This window comes from Prionailurus bengalensis, chromosome A1 (assembly GCF_016509475.1).
Source record: "Prionailurus bengalensis isolate Pbe53 chromosome A1, Fcat_Pben_1.1_paternal_pri, whole genome shotgun sequence".
Classification (NCBI taxonomy): Eukaryota; Metazoa; Chordata; class Mammalia; order Carnivora; family Felidae; genus Prionailurus; species Prionailurus bengalensis.
In genome coordinates, this window is record NC_057343.1 from 22,609,601 (window position 1) to 22,636,954 (window position 27,354).

The window sequence follows — 27,354 nt, forward strand, 5'->3', positions numbered from 1 at the left end:
TTTAATTTTAACTTAATTTTTATTTCAGCAATACATATTTACAAGTTAGATGATTAGTTCTTAAAAGGGAAAGAGAAATCGCCACCCTTTTTCCCACTCCAAACTCCCCAGAGGCCAACCTTGTCCGTTCTTTTCATTGTTTCTTCTGGGCTGTAGCCCCTATTGCTAAATAACATTTTTATACAGCTTTTATCATTCTTTAGCTTTAGTTATTGTGCATTTTCTGTGATTGAAGATGGGGACCTAGATTTCTTACACCCCTCCCCCACATACATATCCTCTCCTCTCATTTCCCAAAAAAAGTTATATCACAGCATTTTGTTATTTACATTATATTGTGTAAACATTAGTCACAGCTGAGCCATGTAGTGTACTATGATTATATTTCACTTCTTAAACAACAGTTTCTTTTTGCTAGCATTCAATGATCACAGTGTCTTTTCCCTTGCTTACTTTTCTATGTACTTTCACTAGTTCATCCCAACTTCTTCAAGAAAAATATAAATCTCTCCAAATTGATTGTTCAAATAAACTGGTTTCTTGTTTTTCTGCTACCACCAACATCCTGTGTTGTTCACCTTTCCCCTGTACTGGATTCCTTGTGTCTTAGATGTCATGTTTTCCTCTATCTTGGCTTAATCACTTATTTTGGAGGAGCACATCCTCACAGTAGGTTTCTGATAAAAAGTACTTGGGTAATAAAAGTGTTGAGACATTTCATATTGAAAATGTCTCTATCCTGATTTGTTTGTTGGTATTTTTTATGTTTGGACCTTTCCCCCCTGCCCGTGTGTAGTGGTCATTGACTATTCATAATTAATAATGGGGCTCTAACAGGTTGACTAGATGCTCTCTGAATAGATTAGTTGCAGTGTGGGCTTCCCTGTCAGGTAGGTAATAAGGCAGATGCTGGCTTTTATGTTGGGGAATCCTCAACAGTCTGTATCTGTTAGTCTTTTTCTTGCATTTCCCCATAGGTGAATTCTCCAGTCTATTGTTTTGACAGGATATTCTGTCAGCAACCAGACAGAGGAGTAAGAGAAGGGTTCTGGGACTCTTGTTTACAATGAAAACATTCACTTCTTCCCTGACTTTAGATCACTACCTCCCTCCCACACTCTACTCTGCCTGGGATCAACAACTCTAAAGAGAAAATCTCATGACAGTGAGGAGGGGTAGGTGCCTGGTGGGGGGAGGGAACTCTTATTCAGATTTTCAACCAATTTGCCTGAAGATTTGTAGGAAGAGCGGTAAAGTAAGCACCTGGCCAACCCTTCTGCATGGAGATTTTTTAAACTCTTACAAGCTGTGAGAACTTGAACAAGTTTCTTAATTTCTCTGAGCTTCCGTTTCTTCATTCATAGAGTGAATGGCTTTAGTGTGAGGGTTAAACGGGGTTCCTGAATGTCAAGTGCCTGGCACAAGTCTGCCCAGCGTGGAGAGGGCATTCAATTGTTGGTGGTACAATGTTCAGGGAGGTAGTAGTTGGTAGTCTCCCTAGCTTTTTTCAGTGGACAGAAAGGACCCCTTCCCACTATCCAGTTCTTTTCTATACTCCCTCAAAAGGAAAGCCACCCTACACATGTTCTGCCAAGATATTAATAGAATTTCAGGGGTACAACCACCTTTACAACTTACCCTCTACCCCACTCTCTCTTTCAGTGCCCAACCAAACCCTTAAAGCAACCTCCTCCATTCTGGCTCCCATCCAAATGGATTAGTGAGCAGGACTGAGAACTGCAGTGCAGTCCAAACCCAAATCCTAAGAGTAATATTGACCCCCTCTATTCTGCTATTTCACACATAATCCCTCAACCCCCTAGGGTAATGGCCCAGTTCCTCCTCTTAGTCTTCTTATCCTTTCTAGTCCCCTGGTGGGAGAGACAAAGAGAACCTTCTTGCCTTCAGTGTGCTAGAGCCTCTCTCCCAGTGCAAAATAAGATTTATCTTTCTCCCTACTTCTAACCAGCTCTTTCTTGCCCTAGTCCTTCTCTCCCTTTTTCTCTCACCTTTCTTTTTTGGGACCCTGACTGCCTTGTTAAAGGGCAGCCTTCTTCACAAACTCTTTTCACTGATTCCTTAGGATACTTTTCTTATCTGCTCTGGAACCTCCTTTTGCTCTGGAACCTGGTTATATCTTAGGGGACTGAAGATGGGAGAGGAGCTGGAGAAGCTGGGGAAGTTGAAGTTGCCTTAAAGTTAATTTAGAATGGCTGGTAGAACAGAGATCTGGTACAGAATCTGAAGAAAATAAGCACCCAGTGTGCTCAGCACTTTTTCCCAGTCTAACATTTTAGGTTGCAAGACTAGTAGAGATTTTGTCTGCTACATTCTCATTTAGACTCAACCACTGAAAACACACCTAATAAAATGTTTGAAGTAGGACTTATTAACAGAAGTCATGGTCAATTAAATGTTAGGAATTGATCTTTGTTGGAAATGATGTAAATACATGGTCATGTGACTGGGACTATGTGTGAATGAAGGTGGACACAAGTATACAAGAACAGGCCTCATTTAATAACCCCTTAAACTTGTGTTTCCTCTTTCAACCACATGCAGACAGGAATGCTGCACTTTGTCTTCCATGGGTGATCTTTTCTGAGTGCAGACTTTAGTCTGTCCTTAAAATTTTCCCCAGCAAAATAATAGAGCAAAGGATTGAGGCAGCTATTGGCTGCTGCCAAGGTCAGTGTGATGACCACAGCTTTATGAATATTGTTTTTACATGTATCCACTTTCCACATGACCAGGTGGAGGGTTCTCAGTATATGATAAGGCAGGAAACACAGAAGGAAGATGATCAAGGCAATGATGATGGTGATAAGTGCTTTCTTGTGAGAAACCCGCAGCCCAGATTCTGGGACCTTTACCTTTAACAGGACTCGAATGATTAGCAGATAACAGATGCTGAGCAAGCAGAATGGTAGCATGAAGCCTATCACCAAGGCAATGTAGTTCATCGTCTTCAGTTTAACAATTTTATTCATATTCAACTCTAAGCATAATGTGATATTGCCATTCTGCTCAGAGCCATTGTTCAGAAGCACTACTGAGGAAGCCATGATAAGGACCCATATGACCACACACAGAATCCAGGCACTCCTGATACTAGCCACATGGAGGAACCGGAAGGGATGAACAGTTGCCAGAAAACGCACAATGCTCAGCACAGTCAGGAAATAAATGCTGCTGTACATGTTGACATACATAGAATAAGACATAATCCTGCAGCTCAGGTCCCCAAATATCCAATTGGAGCCTCTGATGTAATAGTCAACTCTGAAGGGCAGAGTACTTGTGAACAAAAAATCTGAAATGGCCAGGTTTAGCATGAAAACATTCACAGACGTGGACTTCTTATAAGGCTGCAGGAAAACATATATGGAAAATCCATTTCCCAAGGTTCCCCAGACAAATAGTATCAGGTACACGATGGGGTAAAAATGCCTTTTGAAGTTTTCGATTGAACAGTCCGTGTTGCTGACATTACTGCTGAAGGTGCCATCGGGTTCCATTTATGATGTGGAGATGTATAGAGGCAAGGGCATAAGTTTTCTCTCCACGCTGGATTTAAAAAAAAAAAAAACACAGACACAAAAAGTTACTTCCTGCTCACTACTTACATCTTTCCAGGTTTTAATGAAACAGGGAGAAATACTAGCTTTTCTTTGAAACTTGAGTCAAAAATATCAGCAAAGTTTTTACCATATGCTCCATTATATTTCATGATACATTTCTAGAATACAAAATAAACATTCATTTACTTTGTTGAAGCAGAAGCCTCAAACTTGGGAGACCTTTGGTCCAGTGCTTATGTTCATACTGCAGTCCAAATCTACCAGACAGCAGATGTCTCAACAAAATGTATGGAAGACAAAAGGAAGTGGCACAACATTTTCAAGTGCTGAAAGAGAAGTCTACCAACATTCTACTATGTTGAATAACAGTGGCAAGAGTGGACATCCCTATCTTGTTCCTGACTTTAGGAGGAAGGCTCTCAGTTTTTCCCCATTGATGATATTGGCGTGGGGCCTTTCATATATGGCTTTTATGATCTCGAGGTATGATCCTTCTATCCCTACTTTCTTAAGGGTTTTTATCGAGAAAGGATGCTGTATTTTGTCAAATGCTTTCTTTGCATCTATTGAGAGGATCATGTGGTTCTTGTCCTTTCTTTTATTGATGTGATGAATCACATTGATTGTTTTATGGATACTGAACCAGCCCTGCATCCCAGGTATAAATCCCACTTGGTCGTGGTGAATAATTTTTTTCATGTATTATTGGATCTGGTTGGCCAATATGTTGAGGAAGAAAAGTCTACAATTCAGAGTTCTATAGCCAGCAAAAATATCCTTCAAATATAAAGGAGAAGTCAAGGCATTCTCAAATGATGGAAAACTAAGAGAATTTGTTGGCAGCAGACCTACGCTAAAAGAATGACTAAAAGAAGTTCTCATATCAGAAAGGAATCAATAAAAGAAGGAACCTAGGAACATCAGAAAGTAAAAACATGATAAGCAAAAATATGGGTAAGTACAATAGGATTTTCTTCTCTTTTTTGAGTCTAAGTTATGTTTGATGATAGAAACATTGTCTGGTGTGATGAGCTTTAATGTAGGGGAATTTTTAAAGATAATGATAACTATATTATAAATGGGTAAAGGTAAAAGGATACAAAGGAGGTAAGATTTCCACACTTCACTTGAGTTGGTAACATGATGATGCCAATAGACTGTGGTAAGTGATGTATGTGTAATGTAACACCTAGAGCAGCCATTAAAAAGCTATACAAAGAGATAAGCTCAAAACACTAGAGATAAATCAAACCAGAATACTTAAAAGTGTTCAAGTAGCCAACAGGAAGATAGGAAAAAGAAAATAGATAATACAAATAGAAAAATAAAATAAAATGGCACACTTATCCCTAAAAAATAAATAATTACAATAAATATAAATAGTGTAAATATACCAATTAAAATATAGATTGACAGACCGATATATCTATATCTGTCTATATATGTATATATAAATTATATGCTATATATAAGAAATTCACAGTATTGACATGTTGAAAGTAAAAGGGTGAAAAACATATATGTCATGTAAACATTAATGAAAGGAAATCAGGAGTGGCTCTTAAGACCAGATAAAGTAAACTTTAGAACAGAGAAAATTATGCAAGGGACAATATATAATGATAAGAGTTTATCTACCAAAAAGACACATCAATTCTAAATGTGTATACACCTAACAACAGTTACAAACTATGTGAAGCAAAAACTGATAGAACTGAAAGGAGAAATTGACAAGTTCATAGGTATAGTTGGTAATTTCAAAACCCTCTCTCAGTAAGTGATAGAGCAGCTAGACAAAAATCCACAAGAATACAGAAAAACTCAAATATAATATCAACCAACAGGAACCAATTGACATTTGTAAAAAAATCCATTCAACCAAAGCAGAATACACATTCTTTTCAAGTGCCCACAAAACATATACCCAAATAAACCACATCCTGGGCCATAAAAAGAAAACCTCAACAGATTAAAAAAAAATTGAAACCGTACAGAGTGTGCTCTATAACTACAATGGAATCAAACTAGATATCAACAGCAGAAAGATAATAGGAAAATCTCCAAATGCTTGGGCACTAAACAACACTCTTCTAAATATTCCATGGGTCAAAGAGAAAGTCTCAAGGGAAACCAAATAATATATTGAACTCAATAAAAATGAAAATATATCATATCAAAATTTGTGGGGTATATCAAAAGCATTGCTAAGAGAGAACTGTGAAACACTAAATGCATACATTACAAAATAGTTTTAAATCAATCATCTAAGCTCCCATCTCAAGAAACTAAAAATTTTTTAAATGAGATAAACCCAAATCAAGAAAAAGGGGGCAAGTAATAAAGGTAAAAGCAGAAATCAAGGAAATTGAAAACAAAACAAAACAAAAATCAAGGAGAATCGATGAAAGAAAGAACTGGTTATTTGGAAAGATCAATACAATTGACAAACCTCTAGCAAGACAGACAAAAGTAAAAATAGAGCAGACACAAATTGCCATTATCAAGAATGTGAAACAGGGAACATCATGATAGATACATCAAAAATATAATAAAGGAATACCATGATTACCTCTGCAAGAATAAATTTGATAACCTAAAGGAAATGGATTAATTTCTTTAAAAAAAAAAACCTACCCAGGGGCGCCTGGGTGGCGCAGTCGGTTAAGCGTCCGACTTCAGCCAGGTCACGATCTCGCGGTCCTTGAGTTTGAGCCCCGCGTCAGGCTCTGGGCTGATGGCTCAGAGCCTGGAGCCTGTTTCAGATTCTGTGTCTCCCTCTCTCTCTGCCCCTCCCCCATTCATGCTCTGTCTCTCTCTTTCCCAAAAATAAATAAACGTTGAAAAAAAAAATTAAAAAAAAAAAAAAAACCTACCCCAACTCACCAAATACAAAATGATAAATTTAACTACTGAGAAAATTAAATTCTTAATTTAAAGCTGTAAAAGGGATCTCCAAGTCCAGGTGGTATCCCTGGAGACTTCTACCCAAATCTACCATATTTAAATAAGAATTAACACCAATTCCATGCAATCTCTTCCAGAAAAGAGAAGAGGAGGATACATATCCCAGTTTATTTTACAAAGCTAGTATTACCTTGATATCAAAACCAGACACAGTATAAAACAAAAGACTACAGACCAATATTCCTTATGAATATAGACAAAAAATCTCTTAGCAAAATATTAGCAAGTAAATTTTGGCAATATTACAAGAAGAATTATATATCATGACCAAGTATGGTTTATTTCATGCATTCAAGCCTGGTTCAATATTTAGAAAACAGTCAATGTAATTCATGTTAAGAGGCTAAATGAGAAAAATCATGTGATCATATCAATGAATGCAGAAAAAGCATATGAACAAAATCCAATACCCACACTTGATCAAAACTCTTAGAAGCAAACGCATACAGGGGAACTTCCTCAACTTGATAATTATCAACAAAAAACCCCTACTCATAGCTAACATAGTTAAGGATGAAAGACTGCATGCCTTCTCCTTAAAATTGGGACCAATGCAAGGGTGTCTACTCTTACTACTCTTATTTAACATAATGCTGTAAATTCTAGCCAGTGAAATAAGGCAAGAAAGGAAATCTTTTTTTTTTTTTTTTTTTTAGTAGAGAACTATTTATTTTTTTTTCCTTTTTTTTTTCCCTTTTTTTTTTATGAAATTTATTGACAAATTGGTTTCCATACAACAACCAGTGCTCGTCCCAAAAGGTGCCTTCCTCAATACCCATCACCCACCCTCTCCTCCCTCCCACCCCCCATCAACCCTCAGTTTGTTCTCAGTTTTTAACAGTCTCTTATGCTTTGGCTCTCTCCCATTCTAACCTCTTTTTTTTTTTTTCCTTCCCCTCCCCCATGGGTTCCTGTTAAGTTTCTCAGGATCCACATAAGAGTGAAACCATATGGTATCTGTCTTTCTCTGTATGGCTTATTTCACTTAGCATCGCACTCTCCAGTTCCATCCACGTTGCTACAAAAGGCCATATTTCATTTTTTTCTCATTGCCACGTAATATTCCATTGTGTATATAAACCACAATTTCTTTATCCATTCATCAGTTGATGGACATTTAGGCTCTTTCCATAATTTGGCTATTGTTGAGAGTGCTGCTATAAACATTGGGGTACAAGTGCCCCTATGCATCAGCACTCCTGTATCCCTTGGATAAATTCCTAGCAGTGCTATTGCTGGGTCATAGGGTAGGTCTATTTTTAATTTTCTGAGGAACCTCCACACTGTTTTCCAGAGTGGCTGCAGCAATTTGCATTCCCACCAACAGTGCAAGAGGGTTCCCATTTCTCCACATCCTGTCCGGCATCTATAGTCTCCTGATTTGTTCATTTTGGCCACTCTGACTGGCATGAGGTGATACCTGAGTGTGGTTTTGATTTGTATTTCCCTGATAAGGAGTGACGCTGAACATCTTTTCATGTGCCTGTTGGCCATCCGGATGTCTTCTTTAGAGAAGTGTCTATTCATGTTTTCTGCCCATTTCTTCACTGGGTTATTTGTTTTTCGGGTGTGGAGTTTGGTGAGCTCTTTATAGATTTTGGAGACTAGCCCTTTGTCCGATATGTCATTTGCGAATATCTTTTCCCATTCCGTTGGTTGCCTTTTAGTTTTGTTGGTTGCTTCCTTTGCTGTGCAGAAGCTTTTTATCTTCATAAGGTCCCAGTAATTCACTTTTGCTTTGAATTCCCTTGCCTTTGGGGATGTGTCGAGTAAGAGATTGCTACGGCTGAGGTCAGAGAGGTCTTTTCCTGCTTTCTCCTCTAAGGTTTGGATGGTTTCCTGTCTCACATTCAGGTCCTTTATCCATTTTGAGTTTATTTTTGTGAATGGTGTGAGAAAGTGGTCTAGTTTCAACCTTCTGCATGTTGCTGTCCAGTTCTCCCAGCACCATTTGTTAAAGAGGCTGTCTTTTTTCCATTGGATGTTCTTTCCTGCTTTGTCAAAGATGAGTTGGCCATACGTTTGTGGGTCTAGTTCTGGGGTTTCTATTCTATTCCATTGGTCTATGTGTCTGTTTTGGTGCCAATACCATGCTGTCTTGATGATGACAGCTTTGTAGTAGAGGCTAAAGTCTGGGATTGTGATGCCTCCTGCTTTGGTCTTCTTCTTCAAAATTCCTTTGGCTATTCGGGGCCTTTTGTGGTTCCATATGAATTTTAGGATTGCTTGTTCTAGTTTCGAGAAGAATGCTGGTGCAATTTTGATTGGGATTGCATTGAATGTGTAGATAGCTTTGGGTAGTATTGACATTTTGACAACATTTATTTTTCCAATCCATGAGCAGGGAATGTCTTTCCATTTCTTTATATCTTCTTCAATTTCCTTCAGAAGCTTTCTATAGTTTTCAGCATACAGATCCTTTACATCTTTGGTTAGATTTATTCCTAGGTATTTTATGCTTCTTGGTGCAATTGTGAATGGGATCAGTTTCTTTATTTGTCTTTCTGTTGCTTCATTGTTAGTGTATAAGAATGCAACTGATTTCTGTACATTGATTTTGTATCCTGCAACTTTGCTGAATTCCTGTATCAGTTCTAGCAGACTTTTGGTGGAGTCTATCGGATTTTCCATGTATAATATCATGTCATCTGCAAAAAGCGAAAGCTTGACTTCATCTTTGCCAATTTTGATGCCTTTGATTTCCTTTTGTTGTCTGATTGCTGATGCTAGAACTTCCAGCACTATGTTAAACAGCAGCGGTGAGAGTGGGCATCCTTGTCGTGTTCCTGATCTCAGGGAAAAAGCTTTCAGTTTTTCCCCGTTGAGGATGATGTTAGCTGTGGGCTTTTCATAAATGGCTTTTATGATCTTTAAGTATGTTCCTTCTATCCCGACTTTCTCAAGGGTTTTTATTAAGAAAGGGTGCTGGATTTTGTCGAAGGCCTTTTCTGCATCGATTGACAGGATCATATGGTTCTTCTCTCTTTTTTTGTTAATGTGATGTATCACGTTGATTGATTTGCGAATGTTGAACCAGCCCTGCATCCCAGGAATGAATCCCACTTGATCATGGTGAATAATTCTTTTTATATGCCGTTGAATTCGATTTGCTAGTATCTTATTGAGAATTTTTGCATCCATATTCATCAGGGATATTGGCCTGTAGTTCTCTTTTTTTACTGGGTCTCTGTCTGGTTTAGGAATCAAAGTAATACTGGCTTCATAGAATGAGTCTGGAAGTTTTCCTTCCCTTTCTATTTCTTGGAATAGCTTGAGAAGGATAGGTATTATCTCTGCTTTAAACGTCTGGTAGAACTCCCCTGGGAAGCCATCTGGTCCTGGACTCTTATTTGTTGGGAGATTTTTGATAACCGATTCAATTTCTTCGCTGGTTATGGGTCTGTTCAAGCTTTCTATTTCCTCCTGATTGAGTTTTGGAAGCGTGTGGGTGTTCAGGAATTCGTCCATTTCTTCCAGGTTGTCCAATTTGTTGGCATATAAGTTTTCATAGTATTCCCTGATAGTTGTTTGTATCTCTGAGGGATTGGTTGTAATAATTCCATTTTCATTCATGATTTTATCTATTTGGGTCATCTCCCTTTTCTTTTTGAGAAGCCTGGCTAGAGGTTTGTCAATTTTGTTTATTTTTTCAAAAAACCAACTCTTGGTTTCGTTGATCTGCTCTACAGTTTTTTTAGTTTCTATATTGTTTATTTCTGCTCTGATCTTTATTATTTCTCTTCTTCTGCTGGGCTTAGGCTGCCTTTGCTGTTCTGCTTCTAGTTCCTTTAGGTGTGCTGTTAGATTTTGTATTTGGGATTTTTCTTGTTTCTTGAGATAGGCCTGGATTGCAATGTATTTTCCTCTCAGGACTGCCTTCGCTGCGTCCCAAAGCGTTTGGATTGTTGTATTTTCATTTTCGTTTGTTTCCATATATTTTTTAATTTCTTCTCTAATTGCCTGGTTGACCCACTCATTCGTTAGTAGGGTGTTCTTTAACCTCCATGCTTTTGGAGGTTTTCCAGACTTTTTTCTGTGGTTGATTTCAAGCTTCATGGCATTGTGGTCTGAAAGTAAGCATGGTATAATTTCAATTCTTGTAAACTTATGAAGGGCTGTTTTGTGACCCAGTATATGATCTATCTTGGAGAATGTTCCATGTGCACTCGAGAAGAAAGTATATTCTGTTGCTTTGGGATGCAGAGTTCTAAATATATCTGTCAAGTCCATCTCATCCAATGTCTCATTCAGGGCCCTTGTTTCTTTATTGACCGTGTGTCTAGATGATCTATCCATTTCTGTAAGTGGTGTATTAAAGTCCCCTGCAATTACCACATTCTTATCAATAAGGTTGCTTATGTTTATGAGTAATTGTTTTATATATTTGGGGGCTCCGGTATTCGGTGCATAGACATTGATAATTGTTAGCTCTTCCTGATGGATAGACCCTGTAACTATTATATAATGTCCTTCTTCATCTCTTGTTACAGCCTTTAATTTAAAGTCTAGTTTGTCTGATATAAGTATGGCTACTCCAGCTTTCTTTTGGCTTCCAGTCGCATGATAAATAGTTCTCCATCCCCTCACTCTCAATCTAAAGGTGTCCTCAGGTCTAAAATGAGTCTCTTGTAGACAGCAAATAGATGGGTCTTGTTTTTTTATCCATTCTGATACCCTATGTCTTTTGGTTGGCGCATTTAATCCATTTACATTCAGTGTTATTATAGAAAGATACGGGTTTAGAGTCATTGTGATGTCTGTATGTTTTATGCTTGTAGTGATGTCTCTGGGACTTTGTCTCACAGGGTCCCCCTTAGGATCTCTTGTAGGGCTGGTTTAGTGGTGACAAATTCCTTCAGTTTTTGTTTGTTTGGGAAGACCTTAATCTCTCCTTCTATTCTAAATGACAGACTTGCTGGATAAAGGATTCTTGGCTGCATATTTTTTCTGTCTAGCACCCTGAAAATCTCGTGCCAATTCTTTCTGGCCTGCCAAGTTTCAAAAGAGAGATCAGTCACGAGTCTTATAGGTCTCCCTTTATATGTGAGGGCACGTTTACCCCTTGCTGCTTTCAGAATTTTCTCTTTATCCTTGTATTTTGCCAGTTTCACTATGATATGTCGTGCAGAAGATCGATTCAAGTTACGTCTGAAGGGAGTTCTCTGTGCCTCTTGGATTTCAATGCCTTTTTCCTTCCCCAGTTCAGGGAAGTTCTCAGCTATGATTTCTTCAAGTACCCCTTCAGCACCTTTCCCTCTCTCTTCCTCCTCTGGGATACCAATTATGCGTATATTATTTCTTTTTAGTGTATCACTTAGTTCTCTAATTTTCCCCTCATACTCCTGGATTTTTTTATCTCTCTTTTTCTCAGCTTCCTCTTTTTCCATAACTTTATCTTCTAGTTCACCTATTCTCTCCTCTGCCTCTTCAAGCCGAGCTGTGGTGGTTTCCATTTTGTTATGCATTTCGTTTAAAGCGTTTTTCAGCTCCTCGTGACTGTTCCTTAGTCCCTTGATCTCTGTAGCAAGAGATTCTCTGCTGTCCTGTATACTGTTTTCAAGCCCAGCGATTAATTTTATGACTATTATTCTAAATTCACTTTCTGTTATATTATTTAAATCCTTTTTGATCAGCTCATTAGCTGTTGTTATTTCCTGGAGATTCTTCTGAGGGGAGTTCTTCCGCTTGGTCATTTTGGATAGTCCCTGGCGTGGTGAGGACCTGCAGGGCACTTCCCCTGTGCTGTGGTGTATACCTGGAGTTGGTGGGCGGGGCCGCAGTCAGACCTGATGTCTGCCCCCAGCCCACCGCTGGGGCCACAGTCAGACTGGTGTGTGCCTTCTCTTCCCCTCTCCTAGGGGCGGGATTCACTGTGGGGTGGCGTGGCTCGTCTGGGCTACTTGCACCCTGCCAGGCTTGTGATGCTGGGGATCTGGCGTATTAGCTGGGGTGGGTAGGCAAGGTGCTCGGGGGCAGGAGGGGCAGGCTTAGATCACTTCTCCTTAGGTGATCCACTTCAGGAGGGGCCCTGTGGCAGCGGGAGGGAGTCAGATCCGCTGCCGGAGGTTTGGCTCTGCAGAAGCGCAGAGTTGGGTGTTTGCGCGGAGCGAGCAAGTTCCCTGGCAGGAACCGGTTCCCTTTGGGATTTCGGCTGGGGGATGGGCGGGGGAAATGGCGCTGGCGAGCGCCTTTGTTCCCCACCAAACTGAGCTCTGTTGTCAGGGGGCTCAGCAGCTCTCCCTCCCTTTGTCCTCCAGCCTTCCCGCTTTCCGAGCAGAGCTGTTAATTTCTGACCTCCCAGACGCTAAGTCGCGCTTGCTGTCGGAACACAGTCCGCCCGGCCCCTCCGCTTTTGCAAGCCCGACTCGGGGGCTCTGCTTGGCCGGCGAGCCGCCCCTCCGCCCCGGCTCCCTCCCGCCAGTCCGTGGAGCGCGCACCGCCTCGCCGCCCTTCCTACCCTCTTCCGTGGGCCTCTCGTCTGCGTTTGGCTCCGGCGACTCTGTTCTGCTAATCCTCTGGCGGTTTTCTGGGTTATTTAGGCAGGTGTAGATGGAATCTAAGTGATCAGCAGGACGTGCGGTGAGCCCAGCGTCCTCCTAAGCCGCCATCTTGCCGCTGGTCCGGAGCCCAGATTCTGAAAGAATCTTCGGGAAATCTCATATCTAACAAACCAGGGAAGGATCTCAAAAAGGAAAAATGGACTTGAAAGCAATCAAGTCCTTAAATTTTTTGACCATGAAGACTACCACTTCTCCCATCTCAAGACTAACATGGCTTGTGAATTGCAATGAGAAGGGCAGCCTGGGAAGGTTAGGAAGCAGCCTGCACTCTTCCCTGACTAGGGTGTGGCAAGCCTTCAGGGACACTGTCAGCTATGGATGCTGAGAAAAGTCCCATCTCATAGGTAGAGCATGGAAGCCAGCAGGTACAACCACAGACAAGATGTCTCAATAGATAGTAATAAATGTTCCATCAGGGACTTGAGATGTTTGGGGAGACCAAAACCAGACTCTAGCAACAGGGATTCCTTGAGCAACTGGGAAGCAAGGCAGAATTCATGGGGAAGTCCATCTGTAAGCTGCAAGACCCTTTACAGCCAAGCCACAGTGCAAGGAGAGGGTTTGGGGCCTGAGAGGAGGCCTGACCAGTGCAGCCAGGCCCTGAATCCTGGAGGCCCTGAGTCCTTGAGAGCCTTGGGTCCCAGAAGCCCTGGATTTTGGAGGCTTTGAGTCTTGGAGGCCCTAAGTCTGAAGACCTTGCATCATGGAGATCTTGGGTCTTAGAGAGCCCAAGGGCTGTACAAAGCCTTGGACACAGAGACTCAGGCCAGAGATGCCAAGGCAGGGGTCCATTTTCCCTAATGAGGTAGAGACAAAATTTCAGGACAGGAAAGACGCCCAACTTCAGAGTCATGGCACAAAGTCAGGATCAGATCAGCCTAAGGATAACACCGAGTTCCAGAATTGCTTCCATTCCTCTGCCTGAGATTGGGATTGTTTCTGGGCCCTATAGGGGCCTGGAGGGGAGTGGGAGCGGTCGATGGCTGGCAAACAGCCTGTGCTTCAGGGAGAGAATACCTACAGAAGCTGGAGCTTTGAGTCCAAGAGCATCTTAATCCATGGAATGCTAAAGAAAGAGAGTACACTAATACCCTTCCTAGAAGCCTCATTTACCTAACAGCCACAGGCTAAATGCAGGACCAGCTCAGATCCAAAATTCCATTTAGCTCAACACTTTCTCTTGAGAGTCCTTTAAAACATTGATTGTTCTTTTCTGCCCACATAAAATATACCTGACCACATCACACTTCAACCTTTCACTAGAATGTAAAAAAAAGGAAAACGAAAAAAAAAATTGCCTGCTATCTGTGGCTGTAAAATCCGCCAGACCAATTAAGTACGTGACAGGAAGCTGAGAAATACATGAAGAGGTAAATTCAAGGAAAATTAGGAAATAAATTGACAGCCTAATTTCCACCGCCTTGGCAGGAGAAGAGAAAGAGCATGTGTACAGCTTCCTGTACTGAGAAGGGGCTTGAAACAAGGAAAGAATTAGGGCTTTGTCTCCTGCAGCTTTACTGGTGATCCAACAACAAAGAAGAAACAGTGAGAAGCAGCAGCAGATGGGGATTCCATATTTTAGTTACGAAGAAAACCAAATGTGCTGCATGACCAGATAAATCTGACCAGGATGAATAGCTTCCATTGATGCTTAGAATGTTTTCATGGTTGTAGCAAAGCTGCAAGTGTCCAAAACAGCACAGAAATTATTTTCATCTATACTTAGAAAAATACACATTTTTAAAGAAAAATACATTTGTGACACATACACAGGTGATCATTAGAACCTGTCACAGATTGTCCCCCCCCCCCCCCCAGTCAGCATTACTGTGTGTCACAGCTGCACTCACCTTCAGTTCTGGGACCTGTCTCAGAACCTGAAGCCTGAGGCACTCAGACACACTGACTGTAGGTATACCCGGCAGAGCAGCAAAGGGATGTGCATTACACAACAGGATGCTGTGAGATTGTGATAAACTTCTAAAGAACAGAGAATCTTCTGGAGAATAAACGCCGGTGCAGTCTGCTTGCATCATCTTTACAAGGAACTCATGATGGGATTTTCAGCAGCACCTAATCTAATGTCAGGAGAGCTAGACCGGCCTGCCGGCAGCCTCCCAGATTGCCACTAGGTGACGTTCTGGGTCCTCTGTTTGGCCACTGTCTCTGGAACTTCTCCCACACTAAGAATGCTTCTGGCAAGTTAACATCAGGCCCTTGGCTGTCTGATTTCATCAGGCAACCTCACTGCCCTCACTTCAAGCTACCCACCTTGGCCAAACCTGCCTAAGGGCTCTGGGAAAGCACACTTCCTCTGTTAGCCACCTCCACCTCAAGCCACAGATGTTTGTTCATTCAAAATAAGCAACAGCCAACCTGTATTGTGTTTACTCTGTGGTAGGCACTCTGCAAAGCTCCTTATGTATATTAACACAATTAGTCCTCAAACAGCCCGAGGTACTCTGCATCAGCTATTGCACAGGTGAGAACAACCAGAGGGCAAAGGCGTAGAATAGCGTGTGTGCCCAAGGTCACTTGTGATTTAGTGGTGGGATGGGGCTGAAACCCAGTTCCCAACTCTCTGTTACAAAGCTGTTCTGTCTCTACTTGAGCCACAAATACTGGGTCCTGTGTATCTAACAAAGAAGAAAATACAGTCTCAGACCTACAGGAACCTCCACGGTGCTGACTAAATCAGATAAGTTAATAGATAAAGCAAGGTGAGAAGGGCCATCCAAATGAATGCCATAGGAACAGCCTTGGGGAACAAGGGAATTTTTAGGGTACTAAGGGGGAAAGGTTGACTAGGGAAAGGGGACAGGGGTTCCAGACAGGGGAGCAGGATATATGAAGACTGGTTACTAAGAGCACATGGCAAGTTTGGGGAACAGCAAGTGATACAGTATAGGAGAAGCATGAAAGGGAGAATGAGGTGAACAGAGGGTGATTTGCGAGTGACCTACATCCACACTAAGGAGTTTGGGTTTTACTCTGAGGGCAATGAGAGCCCTCGAATTATGGAAAGCAGATCTGTACTTTAGACAAGTGATTCTGGCAGCAGATGGGAGGGCAGTTTGGAAGGAGGCAAGCTTAAGTTCAGAGAGACTGCAAAGGACACTCCTGTGATTGTCCAGGGCAGAGGGGGTGGACATAGTTGGATGGGACCAAGAGATATAAAGAAAAATGAGAGATGGCCAGAGTTGCAGATGGACCAGTTATAGAAGGGGGGACCAATCAAGGGAAGGGGGGATCTTCTCAGGTATTTGCAGGGAGAATGTTGCTTTACACTAATAAAAAGAATACAAGAGGAAGATGTTGTTTGGGGGAAAATGAGTTCAATTTGGGACATTTTGAGTTTGAAGCTTTTGTGACACATGTAAATGGAACTGTCCCCTTGCAGTCTAGAGCAGGGCCATCAGTGCTTAATGCTAACTGAAGCCAGAAAAGTGGATGACCTCACAGGGGTGTGAGAACAGAGAAGAAAAGAATGTCAAAGATGGGACCTTGCAGGGACATCCACAATTAAGGGGCAGGCAGAGAACAGGAGCTGGAAAGATGATTGACAAAGGCTGGCCAAACCGTAAGAGACCAATCAAGAATGCAACATCAAGGAGGCCAAGAGAAACACTGGTTGAAAAACCAGGTAGTCAGTGGGGATAAAGTCTCAAGGTTATCAGTGACCAGAGGGGTGGGGTGGAAGTCCAAGGACAGGGAGCTGATAGAGGTGCAGCAGTCGAGAAAGTTATTGCTAAGATGGGAGAGGACACTCTCGAGCTCTGTAGTTATGAAGGGGTGCATTGCCGGAGGAAGATTTTGAGTCAGGGAGGGAAGATGCATGTCTTCTTTTCTTTGGAGACATCTTGATTGTTACTCTTAGCCAACCTCCCTCCAGTGACTTCAGTCTCTTCCTCTCTTCGTCTCATCCACCTGAACCTCTAGACTAGAATGTACACTGTGCCTGAAGTGTAGCAGACCTGCTCTGACTCCCCACCCTCCCACATTCTAGTCATAGAACTCTTACCCTTTGAGCTTCAGCCTCCTCACCTTCAAAACGAGGCTAAGAAAGCCTGTAGGACTTGCCTGTAGTTGCAAGTGAAAGAATGTGTTCACTATGCCTAGCAGGTCGTCAACCAAATGCCAGTTCTCTCTTCTCCTACTAATTCTGTGACCTATTCAAGTTTTTGTTTTGCTTGTCCTGTTACACCTTAACTCTCTGTACTACTGAGCTCACTGTTGTCATTTCTTTCTCATCTTCCTCTTTTTAATTTACAACAAGAGCTGCCCTGCCCCATCCCCACCACCTCCTGAGAGCCCCCTCTGAATCATACATGACTAAGATAAGGTCATCTGCTCCTGTTCACCAGCACGTACTACTGCTGCCTCTCAGACTTCCTTCTCAGTCACTCTAGAATTTGTTCCTCATGTCTTGTCTATGAAACATCCACTTCTCTATCTTCTGTGGTCCTGGGTACTTGTGGTTTTCCATTTCCTGATTGTTCGGTAATCCACTGTTAGTTCTTCTTTACCAATTGTGGACAACCACTGGAGCCCCACCAGCCATCCTCAGCTCACCTCTCTCTAATCCCCCAAGAACTCACCCACAATGAAGACTTGACTCCATCTCTCTGCCTCTGACTCCCAGATGTCTTTTTCATATGAAAATACCATATTTTTAACTTATAATTTGCAAAAAAAATTTTCTCAGTTATGTCATTTGCTTCACTTGGCCTATCTTGTGAGATAGGCTGAGTTAGTATTATCTCAATTTTATAACTAAAGGAAAAAAACCTCTGAGAACTAGAAAATTTTTAAGTGTTTTTTCCTGGCTTCTAATCTAAGCCATATTCCTACATTTCCAGTTGTCTACAGGATAGACTTATTTGGAGACTCTGTCTCTGCTCACATCTTCCTTGGGTTTCTCCTCCCTCTCAAACCAATCCCACTCAGCTGGTGTTATTGGGCTGAATGTTTGTGTGCCCCCAAAATTTTTATGTTGAAGCCCCAGCCTCAAATGTGACTGTATTGGAGACAGGGCTTTTATGGAGTTAATTGATGTTAAATAAGGTCACAGGGTAGGGTTCTGATCCAATAGGACTAGTGTCCTTAGGAGAAGAAACACTCTCTGCCATGGGAGGACATAGACAGATGGCGGCCACCTACAAGCCAAGAGGAAAGGCCTCAGAATAAAACCTACCTTGTCAGCACCTTGATTTGGACTTCCAGCCCCTAGAACTGTGTGAAATAAGTTCTTGTGATTTAAACCTCCTGGTCTGTGGCTATTTTGTTATGGCAGCTTGAGCAGACCAATACAGCTGGTGGCCATTTGGGGGATGTTTTCCTTAATTTTTCTTTCTTGTATATCTTACATCCAATCAGTTGACAGAGTTAGCTCTACTACTTTTGTATGACGTGCCTTGAATTCTCTCCGTGTCTTACTCTCCATGTACAAAGTCATCACGGTCCTTGGATTTTGTTCGCCGATGCTTAGAAACTGTTAGCATCTCCTGACCTGTATACCATCGTGAGATTAAACCATCACAGAACCGTGGGATTTGATGGTTCAGGTGAATTCACAGCCCCATCAGACCTCTCCCTTTCCTCCTCTCATACATGTACGTCCTCACACTATGTCGCCGTGGGTTTGTAGTTGTCCACCGCATGCAGCTTCTACTTTAATAGCCACCCTGTGGTTCACTACTCCCCGACAATAATGCCCTTTGTTTCCTCTGTCAACTTTAGAGTATAATTTGGATTTTAGCTCCCAGAGCTACTGCAGACTGTGGAATAGCAAATAGGACATTCTTTTTATAGTTCATGGAAATGTTCAGAGGAGGGAGTTGGTATAAAATCGTGGAGCCAAATCTGCCACTTACAAGCCTGGGGATCTTGTGCAAGTGATTTATCTTCTCTGGGCCTCGGTTTTCTCATCTGGAAATGGCACAGGGAGGGTGGAGTATCTCACACAGTGTGAGCACTCAACGATGTTGACTATTATGATTAAACTTCGAATTGGGGGCCCAGAGAAATGATTTAAAAGGTGAAAAGGCCCTGGGGGCATGAGTCACACTGGAAAAGCAAGGCTGAGAGATGATTTAAGGATAAAAAGAAATGGTGCCTCTGCAGGGAGGAAGCAGTGACTGAGCACTGGTTCTTTCACTCACTGGCTTTGTGAGCCACCCAGTGATAGCACTAGTCATTCCGCCACGGGGCTGCTGTGAGGATGAAGTGGGGTGACGCACAAATGGCACCCAGGCCAGGGCTGGGATGAGAGAAAGCACGGCGTGGGAGCTGTTATTACTGCAAAGGACCGCAGACTGAGCCCCCGAGGTTGTGAAGAGAGGATGCAACCCTCTGGATTGGAAGAGTCTGCAAAATGTTTGTCCCTTGAAATCCCAGAGGCCCCAGAGTGCTGACCAGATACGTCTCCCTGACTCCCAAATAGGGAAGTATCATTGAGTGCCTGGTTCTTGAAATCCAAGACTGCTAACTTAATAGTTGGAACTGGCCCCAAATGTCATGGAAGGCATGTAAAGCTTCGTATACTTTCTGGCCTCCTGGGAACAGTTTTGTACTTTCAGATTTTTTCCAAAGGGATAACGTAAATTAAGTTCTTGGAGACCAAAACAGAAATGCAGACAAAAAGAATGGAGGTGACAACATCTTTTGATTGAGGAGCTGGGCTGGTCCCCAGGTTTCCAGAATAAATGGGGGCAGGAAGGCCCCTTTTCCTTGGAGTCAGCACTTTGGAGCATTCTGCTGCTCCAATCCCTCCCTTTCCCTTTCTCCCCGCAAAGTGCCTCAAGGTGCCCCAAAGTGCAAGTCACTTCGCAAACCACCAGGCTAATGCCCTTTTGCCTTCCAAATGCCATTTACCTCCCCAGGCCTCATAGCTGACAAGTCAGCACCTTGACCCAGATCTGTAAAGCAGTAAATGTTGAATAGTATTTATGGCTCTGGAAGTACCCTGAGGAGGAAATTCTCTAATTCATTTTCTCTGTACTGTAGGGATTCTCCTTAACAGCTCTGGGGCCAGAGGGACTTTTCAGCCAGAGTCCCGGGGCCTGATAATTCACCCTGAAGGATAATTGGAGTTTCTGCCCCATGGCCTATGCAGAGTTTTATTGTCTAATTCTTGTCCTCTAGTTAGGACTCCACATTTGGAAGTTGCAAAGCTCACAGAGCCCAGTCTTCCCAGGTCTCACCAACCTGTGTCTGATTCACCCTGGAACTCAGCAGGCAGAAAATTCAGTGTGTTGTTCATAGGCTTGCTGTGGGTTTCTGGAGTAGCTTGAAACCTCTGAGGAAGGGTCTTTGGATCTGGCCTGTGTTCCATACAGAGAAGACCTGAGTGAGCCCTTGCAGCAAGGGCGGGGAGGCTTTCACAAGCAATCGTCACAACATACAGAGGATCTCTGTGGTGACCGAGTGCACGGAACACTTTCTCCCTTGTATTTGCCTAAACTAAGTGGTTTATTTTTATTTTTTTATTTGAGAGAGAGAGAGAGAGAGAGAGAGAGAGAGAGAGAGAGCGCATGTGAGCAGGGGAGAGGGGCAGAGGGAAAGGGAGAAAGAATCCCAAGCAGGCTCCATGCCATCATGGAGTCTGATGCAGGGCTCAATCCCACGACCCTGGGATTATGATCTGAACCAAAATCAAGAGTTGGTCTCTCATCTGACTGAGCCACCCAGATGCCCCCTAAGTGGCTTCTTTTATAACCAAAATTTCCAGCCCCCCATCGCCATCTCTCCTCAGATTCTTCAGGAACCCACGGGGATACTGAAGGAGGATACTGCGAATTGGTCAGTCTCCCTGACCTGCCTGCTGACTAAATTCCAGAATGTTCAGAGAAAGTTCAGAAACCCCCAAAATAAAATTTGAATTTCATTAATTTGATTTCCTATTTTAGCTCTAAAGACTAAGCACCTTATGATATCAAGCTTCCTAATCAGAATATTTTCCTAAAATCCTAGCAGTTGGATTGCCAACTTTTCAGTGATTTTGTCCAGCTGCTGATCCACATGTGCCCTTCAGTCTGCATCGGCCTTCCTCTCCTTTTAGCACCTTTCCCGACTCCTGTGAGCTTAAGGGAGCCGCCAGAGCTTTCCTGGCCCGGGCTCTTCCTAAAGCTGCTGGGCCCTCTTGAACTGTTGACTGTTAGGTCCAGTTTGGGAGGGGGGCTGGATATGTAGCACACACTGGCTGTGTTCCCACTGAAAGGGGAACTTTGCTCAGACCACAAAATGTGTGGTAAAATGACATCCACCGCCACAAATGCACAGGGACAGACAGAAGAAGCACCGTAAGAAAATGTGTATTGCTAGAGTTGCCACTAGGGCAAAGATCTGTATGGATGAAAAGTGACCATTTGGAAAGCGCTAGTGTGGCAAAATGTCAGAGGTCAGATGTCAGCATCAGACTTAGAGGTGAGCAACAGTTGCCTTTTTTTCTACCCCTTGCAGGTAAGCTTTTCTCCTCTGTTTGCTTGGTTGCTTTTCTCCTCTTGTTTATACATTCTCCTGTGACGTTCCTTTCTGGATAATTTTCCTGTGCAAAAAGGTGCCTATGAATTTTGGACACTTTTGTGGATAATTGCCCCTTCAAATTGGACTTTCTTCACAATTTCATTCTTTATTGTGTATTTGGAGGGTACAAATGCTTCCAGAGAGCAAATTATCCCCAGAGGCATAGCAGGAGCTGAAGCCTAGCAGAAGGTCGGCATCTGAGCATGTGAAGGGGCCTCTCTCTGCCCCCAGGAGTGAGATGTGTGGCACTATCTCTGACGTCCTCCTTCCACCTCTGTCTTCACTTAATTTCCTTGTTTCATTCTCTACTATTCTCCCAAAGCTAGTTTTTCTTCCATGTTCTTCCTAACCAGTAACACTCAGCCGGTACAACAAACAAAGACAAATTGAACACAAAGAACCCCGAACACACAGGGACTACTCTGGGCTCCTTAAACATATAACTTCATTTTTTTAAGCATTATTTTGACTATGTGCTATCTTTTCTCTGGCTCTTATAACTCTTCTCAGCTCTTTGTTAGTAATAATGTTAATAATGTAATAATCCTATGACACGGATTATGGATTTAATTTTATAAAAATACCTTGACAAATTTTTGTCCCCAAATGCCCTTCACCAGTGTATGCAGGAAGAATGGTGGTCTCTGTGATTTGCCCAGTTCCTGGCCTCAGGAAGGCCGCAGGGCCACTTTGCATCTGTCTCTGATTCTCCAGTCTTCGAGTTGCAAAGACAGAAGAAAGACAGAAGCCAGCAAGTGTCATCTCAGAAGCCATTGCCCAACTCAGTCCAATAATTTCCTCATGACTGTGTCAGCATTAGGGACTTTCCTTGCCTGCAATGAAAGTGCCTAAGAGCCATGACTCAGAGGCTCCCTCAAAGCCCACTCGTTCAAAATTAAAACTCCCTCTCTTTCTCTTCCCTCCTACCGAGGCATCTCATATTTCACCATCAAATTTACTCCTTAGAGCCAAGAAATCATTTACAAAGGGAGCTTGTTAAATGTTCTTTGTTTCCTGGAATGATATCGAGGCATTGTGATGTCATAGAAAAACTTTAAATTGCAACAGGATCCAAATCCCAGCTCTACCCCTTGCTAACTGTGTGAACATTAGCGAGTACTCAACCTCTCAGAGTTATCCAGAAGACCAGGAGGCAACACAGGTGAAAGAAAGCCTCCGACACGAAGCTGCCCTGAGCCTGGCACAGTCAATGCAGTGTCATGACTAATGCAACTCTGCCTGTTGCCAAGGGAAGAAAAGCCTGAGAACTTTTTAGTATGCCGGATGTGGGATAATTGATAACAAATAGATAAGGAGGTGTGTTTTGATATGTATGGAAAAATGGAAAACCAAGGTAATGGCCCAGGAAGGTGCCCTAGAAAGCTGCCAGTGGCACGGGGGCAGTGGACATCCATAGCCTAATGAGGAGAGGAGCCAGAGCAAACCACGGGCTTTCCTCCTCCCCTGGCCTGTCCTGCTGCACAGTGTCTTCTCCAAGGCAGGCCTGGACTCATTACCCTCCTGTCTATGCTCTGGTATAGACATTACAGAGGAGCTGATGGCGGTCCCAGTACAGGTTGTCATCTCTCATCTGCACAAAGGACACAGTCTCCTGAATGGCTCCCTGCCCCCACTCTTGCTGTTCTCAGTTCATTCTCTACACAGTGGCCAGAGTGACCTTTCCAAAAGGCATATCTGACCATATTACTCCTCTGTTTATCACCATCACATCAGAATCAAGTTCAACTCCAGGCATATCACAATATGGATCTTGTCATCTGGCATATTCTCTCCATTCCACTCCCCTCAGTAAAGTCCATTCCAGCCTCATGGAACTTATTTCAATGCCCCCAACACACCTGGCTTTCTGTTGCCTATTCACTCTGAGCTCCAGCTCATCACCTGGCCATCTTTTACCCAATCTCAGGGTTTCTTTATGACATCATTTCTTCCAGAAAAAGCCTTCTATGCCCCCTGGAGGTCTTGGCTGGCTACTGCCCCACCTGGTCCTGCTGCCCCATGGGCTTTCTGTCCCAGCACCTACCCCATGGGCCAGCCATAGCTCCTGTCTATCCCCACCCACCAGAGTGGTCACCACTAACGGCAGGAGGAAGCCTCACTTGCCTACCACTGTATCCTCAGGCCGTAGCACGGCTTGTGGCACATAAACATGCTCAAATAAATGACCACTGAATGAGCTAATGAAGGTATTATTCACCTCCCTCATTTTATGTCTCACAATAAATAGCTTCTAAGGAAAAGAATCCCGATGGTCTTTTGTAACACAATGACGTTTGCACATTTTTCCTCACCAACTTTCCACTTCTTAAATTCAATCTAGGCTCTGGGGACAGGCATACAGAATCAGCGGCATGGGGTAGAGGGGTATTGACAGAAAGAACCCAAATAGTGCTCTGTTCTAAACACTGTAGAAAGGGACACTGTATCTCTGAGGGCTGACAGTCGTTTTTCTCACTTTGTGTCAAGTTCCCCGTAGGGATTTGTGTCTGCCAGGAAAACGGACTTTAATCCTCTCAGAGAATTTATAAGAGAACAAAGTTATCGTTAAGGTAAAACTCAAAATACAGTGAAACCAACATCCTTTAAAGAATCGGCAATGCCCCCACGTACTCTGTAGACCATCATGTGTTCTGTACTAAACATGCAAAGACGGGAAATTGTTTTTTTTTTTTTAAAGATAAAAAAATTCTTGTTTTTATAATGTACAATAAAGGTATGTATACTGGATCCTTTTAAATTCTTCCAGCTTAATTAATCTTTAAACCCCTGGAGCAAAGAGGCTGTGCTCCCCGCTTTCCCCCCACTTAATTCTTCTGTCTATCCCCCACCCCCACCCCTGTCCTGTCCTCCCTCCCTTCCCCTCTCTTTTTCCTTCTAGTTCTCTTCAAATCTCCTTCCCCTTTTCCTCGAAACCTCTCTTCAAAACACCAGAGAAACAAAAAGTTTACTTTCCTGACCCTGGCTCTTCTCAAGGACCCTTCCAACTTTTGAGATGCTTTGGTTCCCACTCACTGCTCCAGCTTCTACTAGTTCCCTTGTCAAGGGCATCAGCCTACACGGCCACTAAGTCATCTATCCGATAGGAAGAAGTTTTGCTTTAAATACTCTCAAACCTTGTACCGTTTTCTCCATGGGTCAGTTAATGATATAAAGAGGTTAATAGTTCAACAGAGATAAACATAAGCTATTAGCTAAACTCCACATTCATTAATGAATTAATATATTTATGCCTTCCTATCTAGTCTTTAATTTCATTTATTTTTGAGAGAGACAGAGAGCTTGAGTGGGGAGGGATAGAGAGAGGGAGACAGAATCAGAAGCAGGCCTGGCACTGTTAGAGCAAAGCCTGATGTGGGACTGGAACTCACCAACTGTGAGATCATGACCCGAGCCGAAGTCAAATGCTCAACTGACTGAGCCACCCAGGCTCCCCTACCTTCTCATCTATTCTTAACAGAGCTCATGTACTAGGTTTTCTGCAAGGACTCCATCCTCGGGCATTCTTGGTCAGTAGAAGGGTTGAGACCTGCACATCACTAACTCCAATACAAAGAAGGCAGTGGTCAGTGCCCCCAGTGGCCCTAGCACAGATATGGTGCTGGAGGTTCTGACATAAATTTGATAAGGTGCAATGGCAAAGCTGAGCAGCCCAGACAAATGTTTGTCTTTCTCTCTTTGGCTGCTATGTTAAGGAGAGCCCACTGGGTAACTGTACAAGCTCTCGTTAGGCTTTTATCTTCCAGGCTTAGCCTTGGAGGACGAGTGTGCCTCCCAAGTCTGGTGTGTAAGACAAACTTGAAAAATGGGAGTCTCTGAGTCTGGAATACACATGAGATACTAAAAATGCCCAAGGTGATCCTGACACAGAGCAATGAGAACATTGCAAAAATATGTTATTTTTCTTCCAGAACAGGTGTTATTTATGTTGTCTTGTACCCTGATAACCCCAGGTGGGTAGGAAGGCAGAATGCTAACAGATGTTGGGCTTAATTTTGATTCATTTGGAACATTCTGGAGCCCCAACCTCCCTAACTTTTAACGAATGCACTGGAAACAAATCTATGTCTTTAAAGCATTAGTAAGTTGAAATTCATAAATAGATTCTCATCTCAAGAGTTTATGTGGGTGAGGTGGATGATAGAAATTTCTAGAGGTTTTGTTCATTTTATGTTTCCCACAAATTACTTCTGCATTATTAATATAGTATTAAAAGAAAGATCTGGGTGGCTTGCCTGAAATTGTACCTCTCCTTCCCTTAATACATATTGATCTCAGGCATGGGTCAGAGACAGGAAAATGTTTCAAATGACCTATGTCAGCTATTATTTTGCTGGCCACCCATTAGAACAATCTGGGAAATTTTTGAAAAACAAACCAAAACAAAACAAAAGACTACTACACATGACTGGCTTACCTCTAAAATCTAGGTTTTAGTTATTTTAGGGATACTTTTTAATTTCCTCAGAATCAGGTGATTTTAGCTGAATGTGCAGCTAAACCACTGAATCAGGTCCCAAAGAGGTAATAAACAGATTATACACATATGCTCTCAAACACACACACACTCTCTCTCTTTCTACCTCCAAGTAAAACCACTGACACCTACATTCTCAAATTTAACTTCCTCTCCCCCAATATGTTGCCTCTCCCCTGAATGGGAAAAAGATACATTTTACATAATAAAATGACCCAGTTGCAGGGTGCCTAGGTGGCTCAGTTGGTTAAGCGTCTGACTTCAGCTCAGGTCATGATTTCATGGTTTGTGAGTTTAAGCCCCACGTGGGCTCTCTGCTGTCAGCGCAGAGCCCACTTCGGGTCCTCTGTCTCCCTCTCTCTCTCTGCCTCTCGCTCTCTCAAAAAATAAACATTAAATGTCCCAGTATATAAAAAATAAGAAAGATGCTCTATGGCCAAAAGCAAGGGAATGCTTGAGTGAGATGTAGCAAATCTCCTCAATGCAACAATATCCAGCAATTTAAAATTACCATTATGAAGAATTTACAGCAATGCAGAAACAATTTATGCTCTAATGGGGAAAAAATGATCATCAAGTAATCCACACTGTATGGAGACAACAGTGGAGATCAAACTAAAACTATATGCAGAAATGCAAAAAAAGAATGAAAAGAAATACCCCCCAAAATGTCAATAGAGACTAGCTCAGTAGTGGTTTTTACTTCCTTCTACTTTTCTGTACTTTCCCAACATCTTTTAAACTGCCATGTATATGGTAGGAAAAAAGTTTACACTAGAACAAAATTAACATACTTTTCAAAAGTCATTCTTCCGACTATGAAGTGATAAGCAAGGTCTAATTCTCAGTAATGAATTAACAAAGCAAAGATGAAAATGCTCACCCAAAGGTTTCTGTGTTTCAGCTGGCTTTGCTTCGGTCTTCTCTATTCCTCCCACCTTCCTCCTCCAAGTAATCCAGCTTGTTCAGAAGAAAAGCTAAAGAGCAAATTTAGTTTATAAACAGTTTCAGCTCACAGCACGAAGATAAGGAACTTTGGTCAGCTGGTGTATCTGTGCTTTATAGGACTTGGTGTGGGTGTTGGTCTGGCTTCCTTCTCAGGAAGAAGGGGGAAATATTTCAGCTAGGGACTACCTCTAAAAGGAAGAAACCTTTTAGGGATTAGCCCTGTCTCTCTAACACTGTTTTTATCAGCATCTTTCCCAACAGATCCAGGGAATGTGAGGAGTTA

At 42.5% G+C, this 27,354-nt stretch overlaps 1 protein-coding gene across 1 annotated transcript; it reads right to left on the bottom strand.

The window, feature by feature from the left end:
- On the bottom strand, positions 1 to 27,328 carry CYSLTR2 (cysteinyl leukotriene receptor 2). Its single transcript, XM_043578736.1, has 2 exons — positions 27,007 to 27,328; positions 1 to 3,567 (listed from the first exon to the last, which is right to left on the bottom strand). The coding sequence occupies exon 2, from the start codon at positions 3,516 to 3,518 to the stop codon at positions 2,529 to 2,531; it is 990 nt and encodes a 329-aa protein (XP_043434671.1). The 5' UTR covers positions 3,519 to 3,567; positions 27,007 to 27,328; the 3' UTR covers positions 1 to 2,528.
- Positions 27,329 to 27,354: the final 26 nt, after the last annotated feature.

What these genes read in the sequence shown, in the direction of transcription:
- CYSLTR2 (XM_043578736.1), bottom strand. Translation starts at nt 3,518, where the DNA reads ATGGAACCCGATGGCACCTTCAGCAGTAATGTCAGCAACACGGACTGT.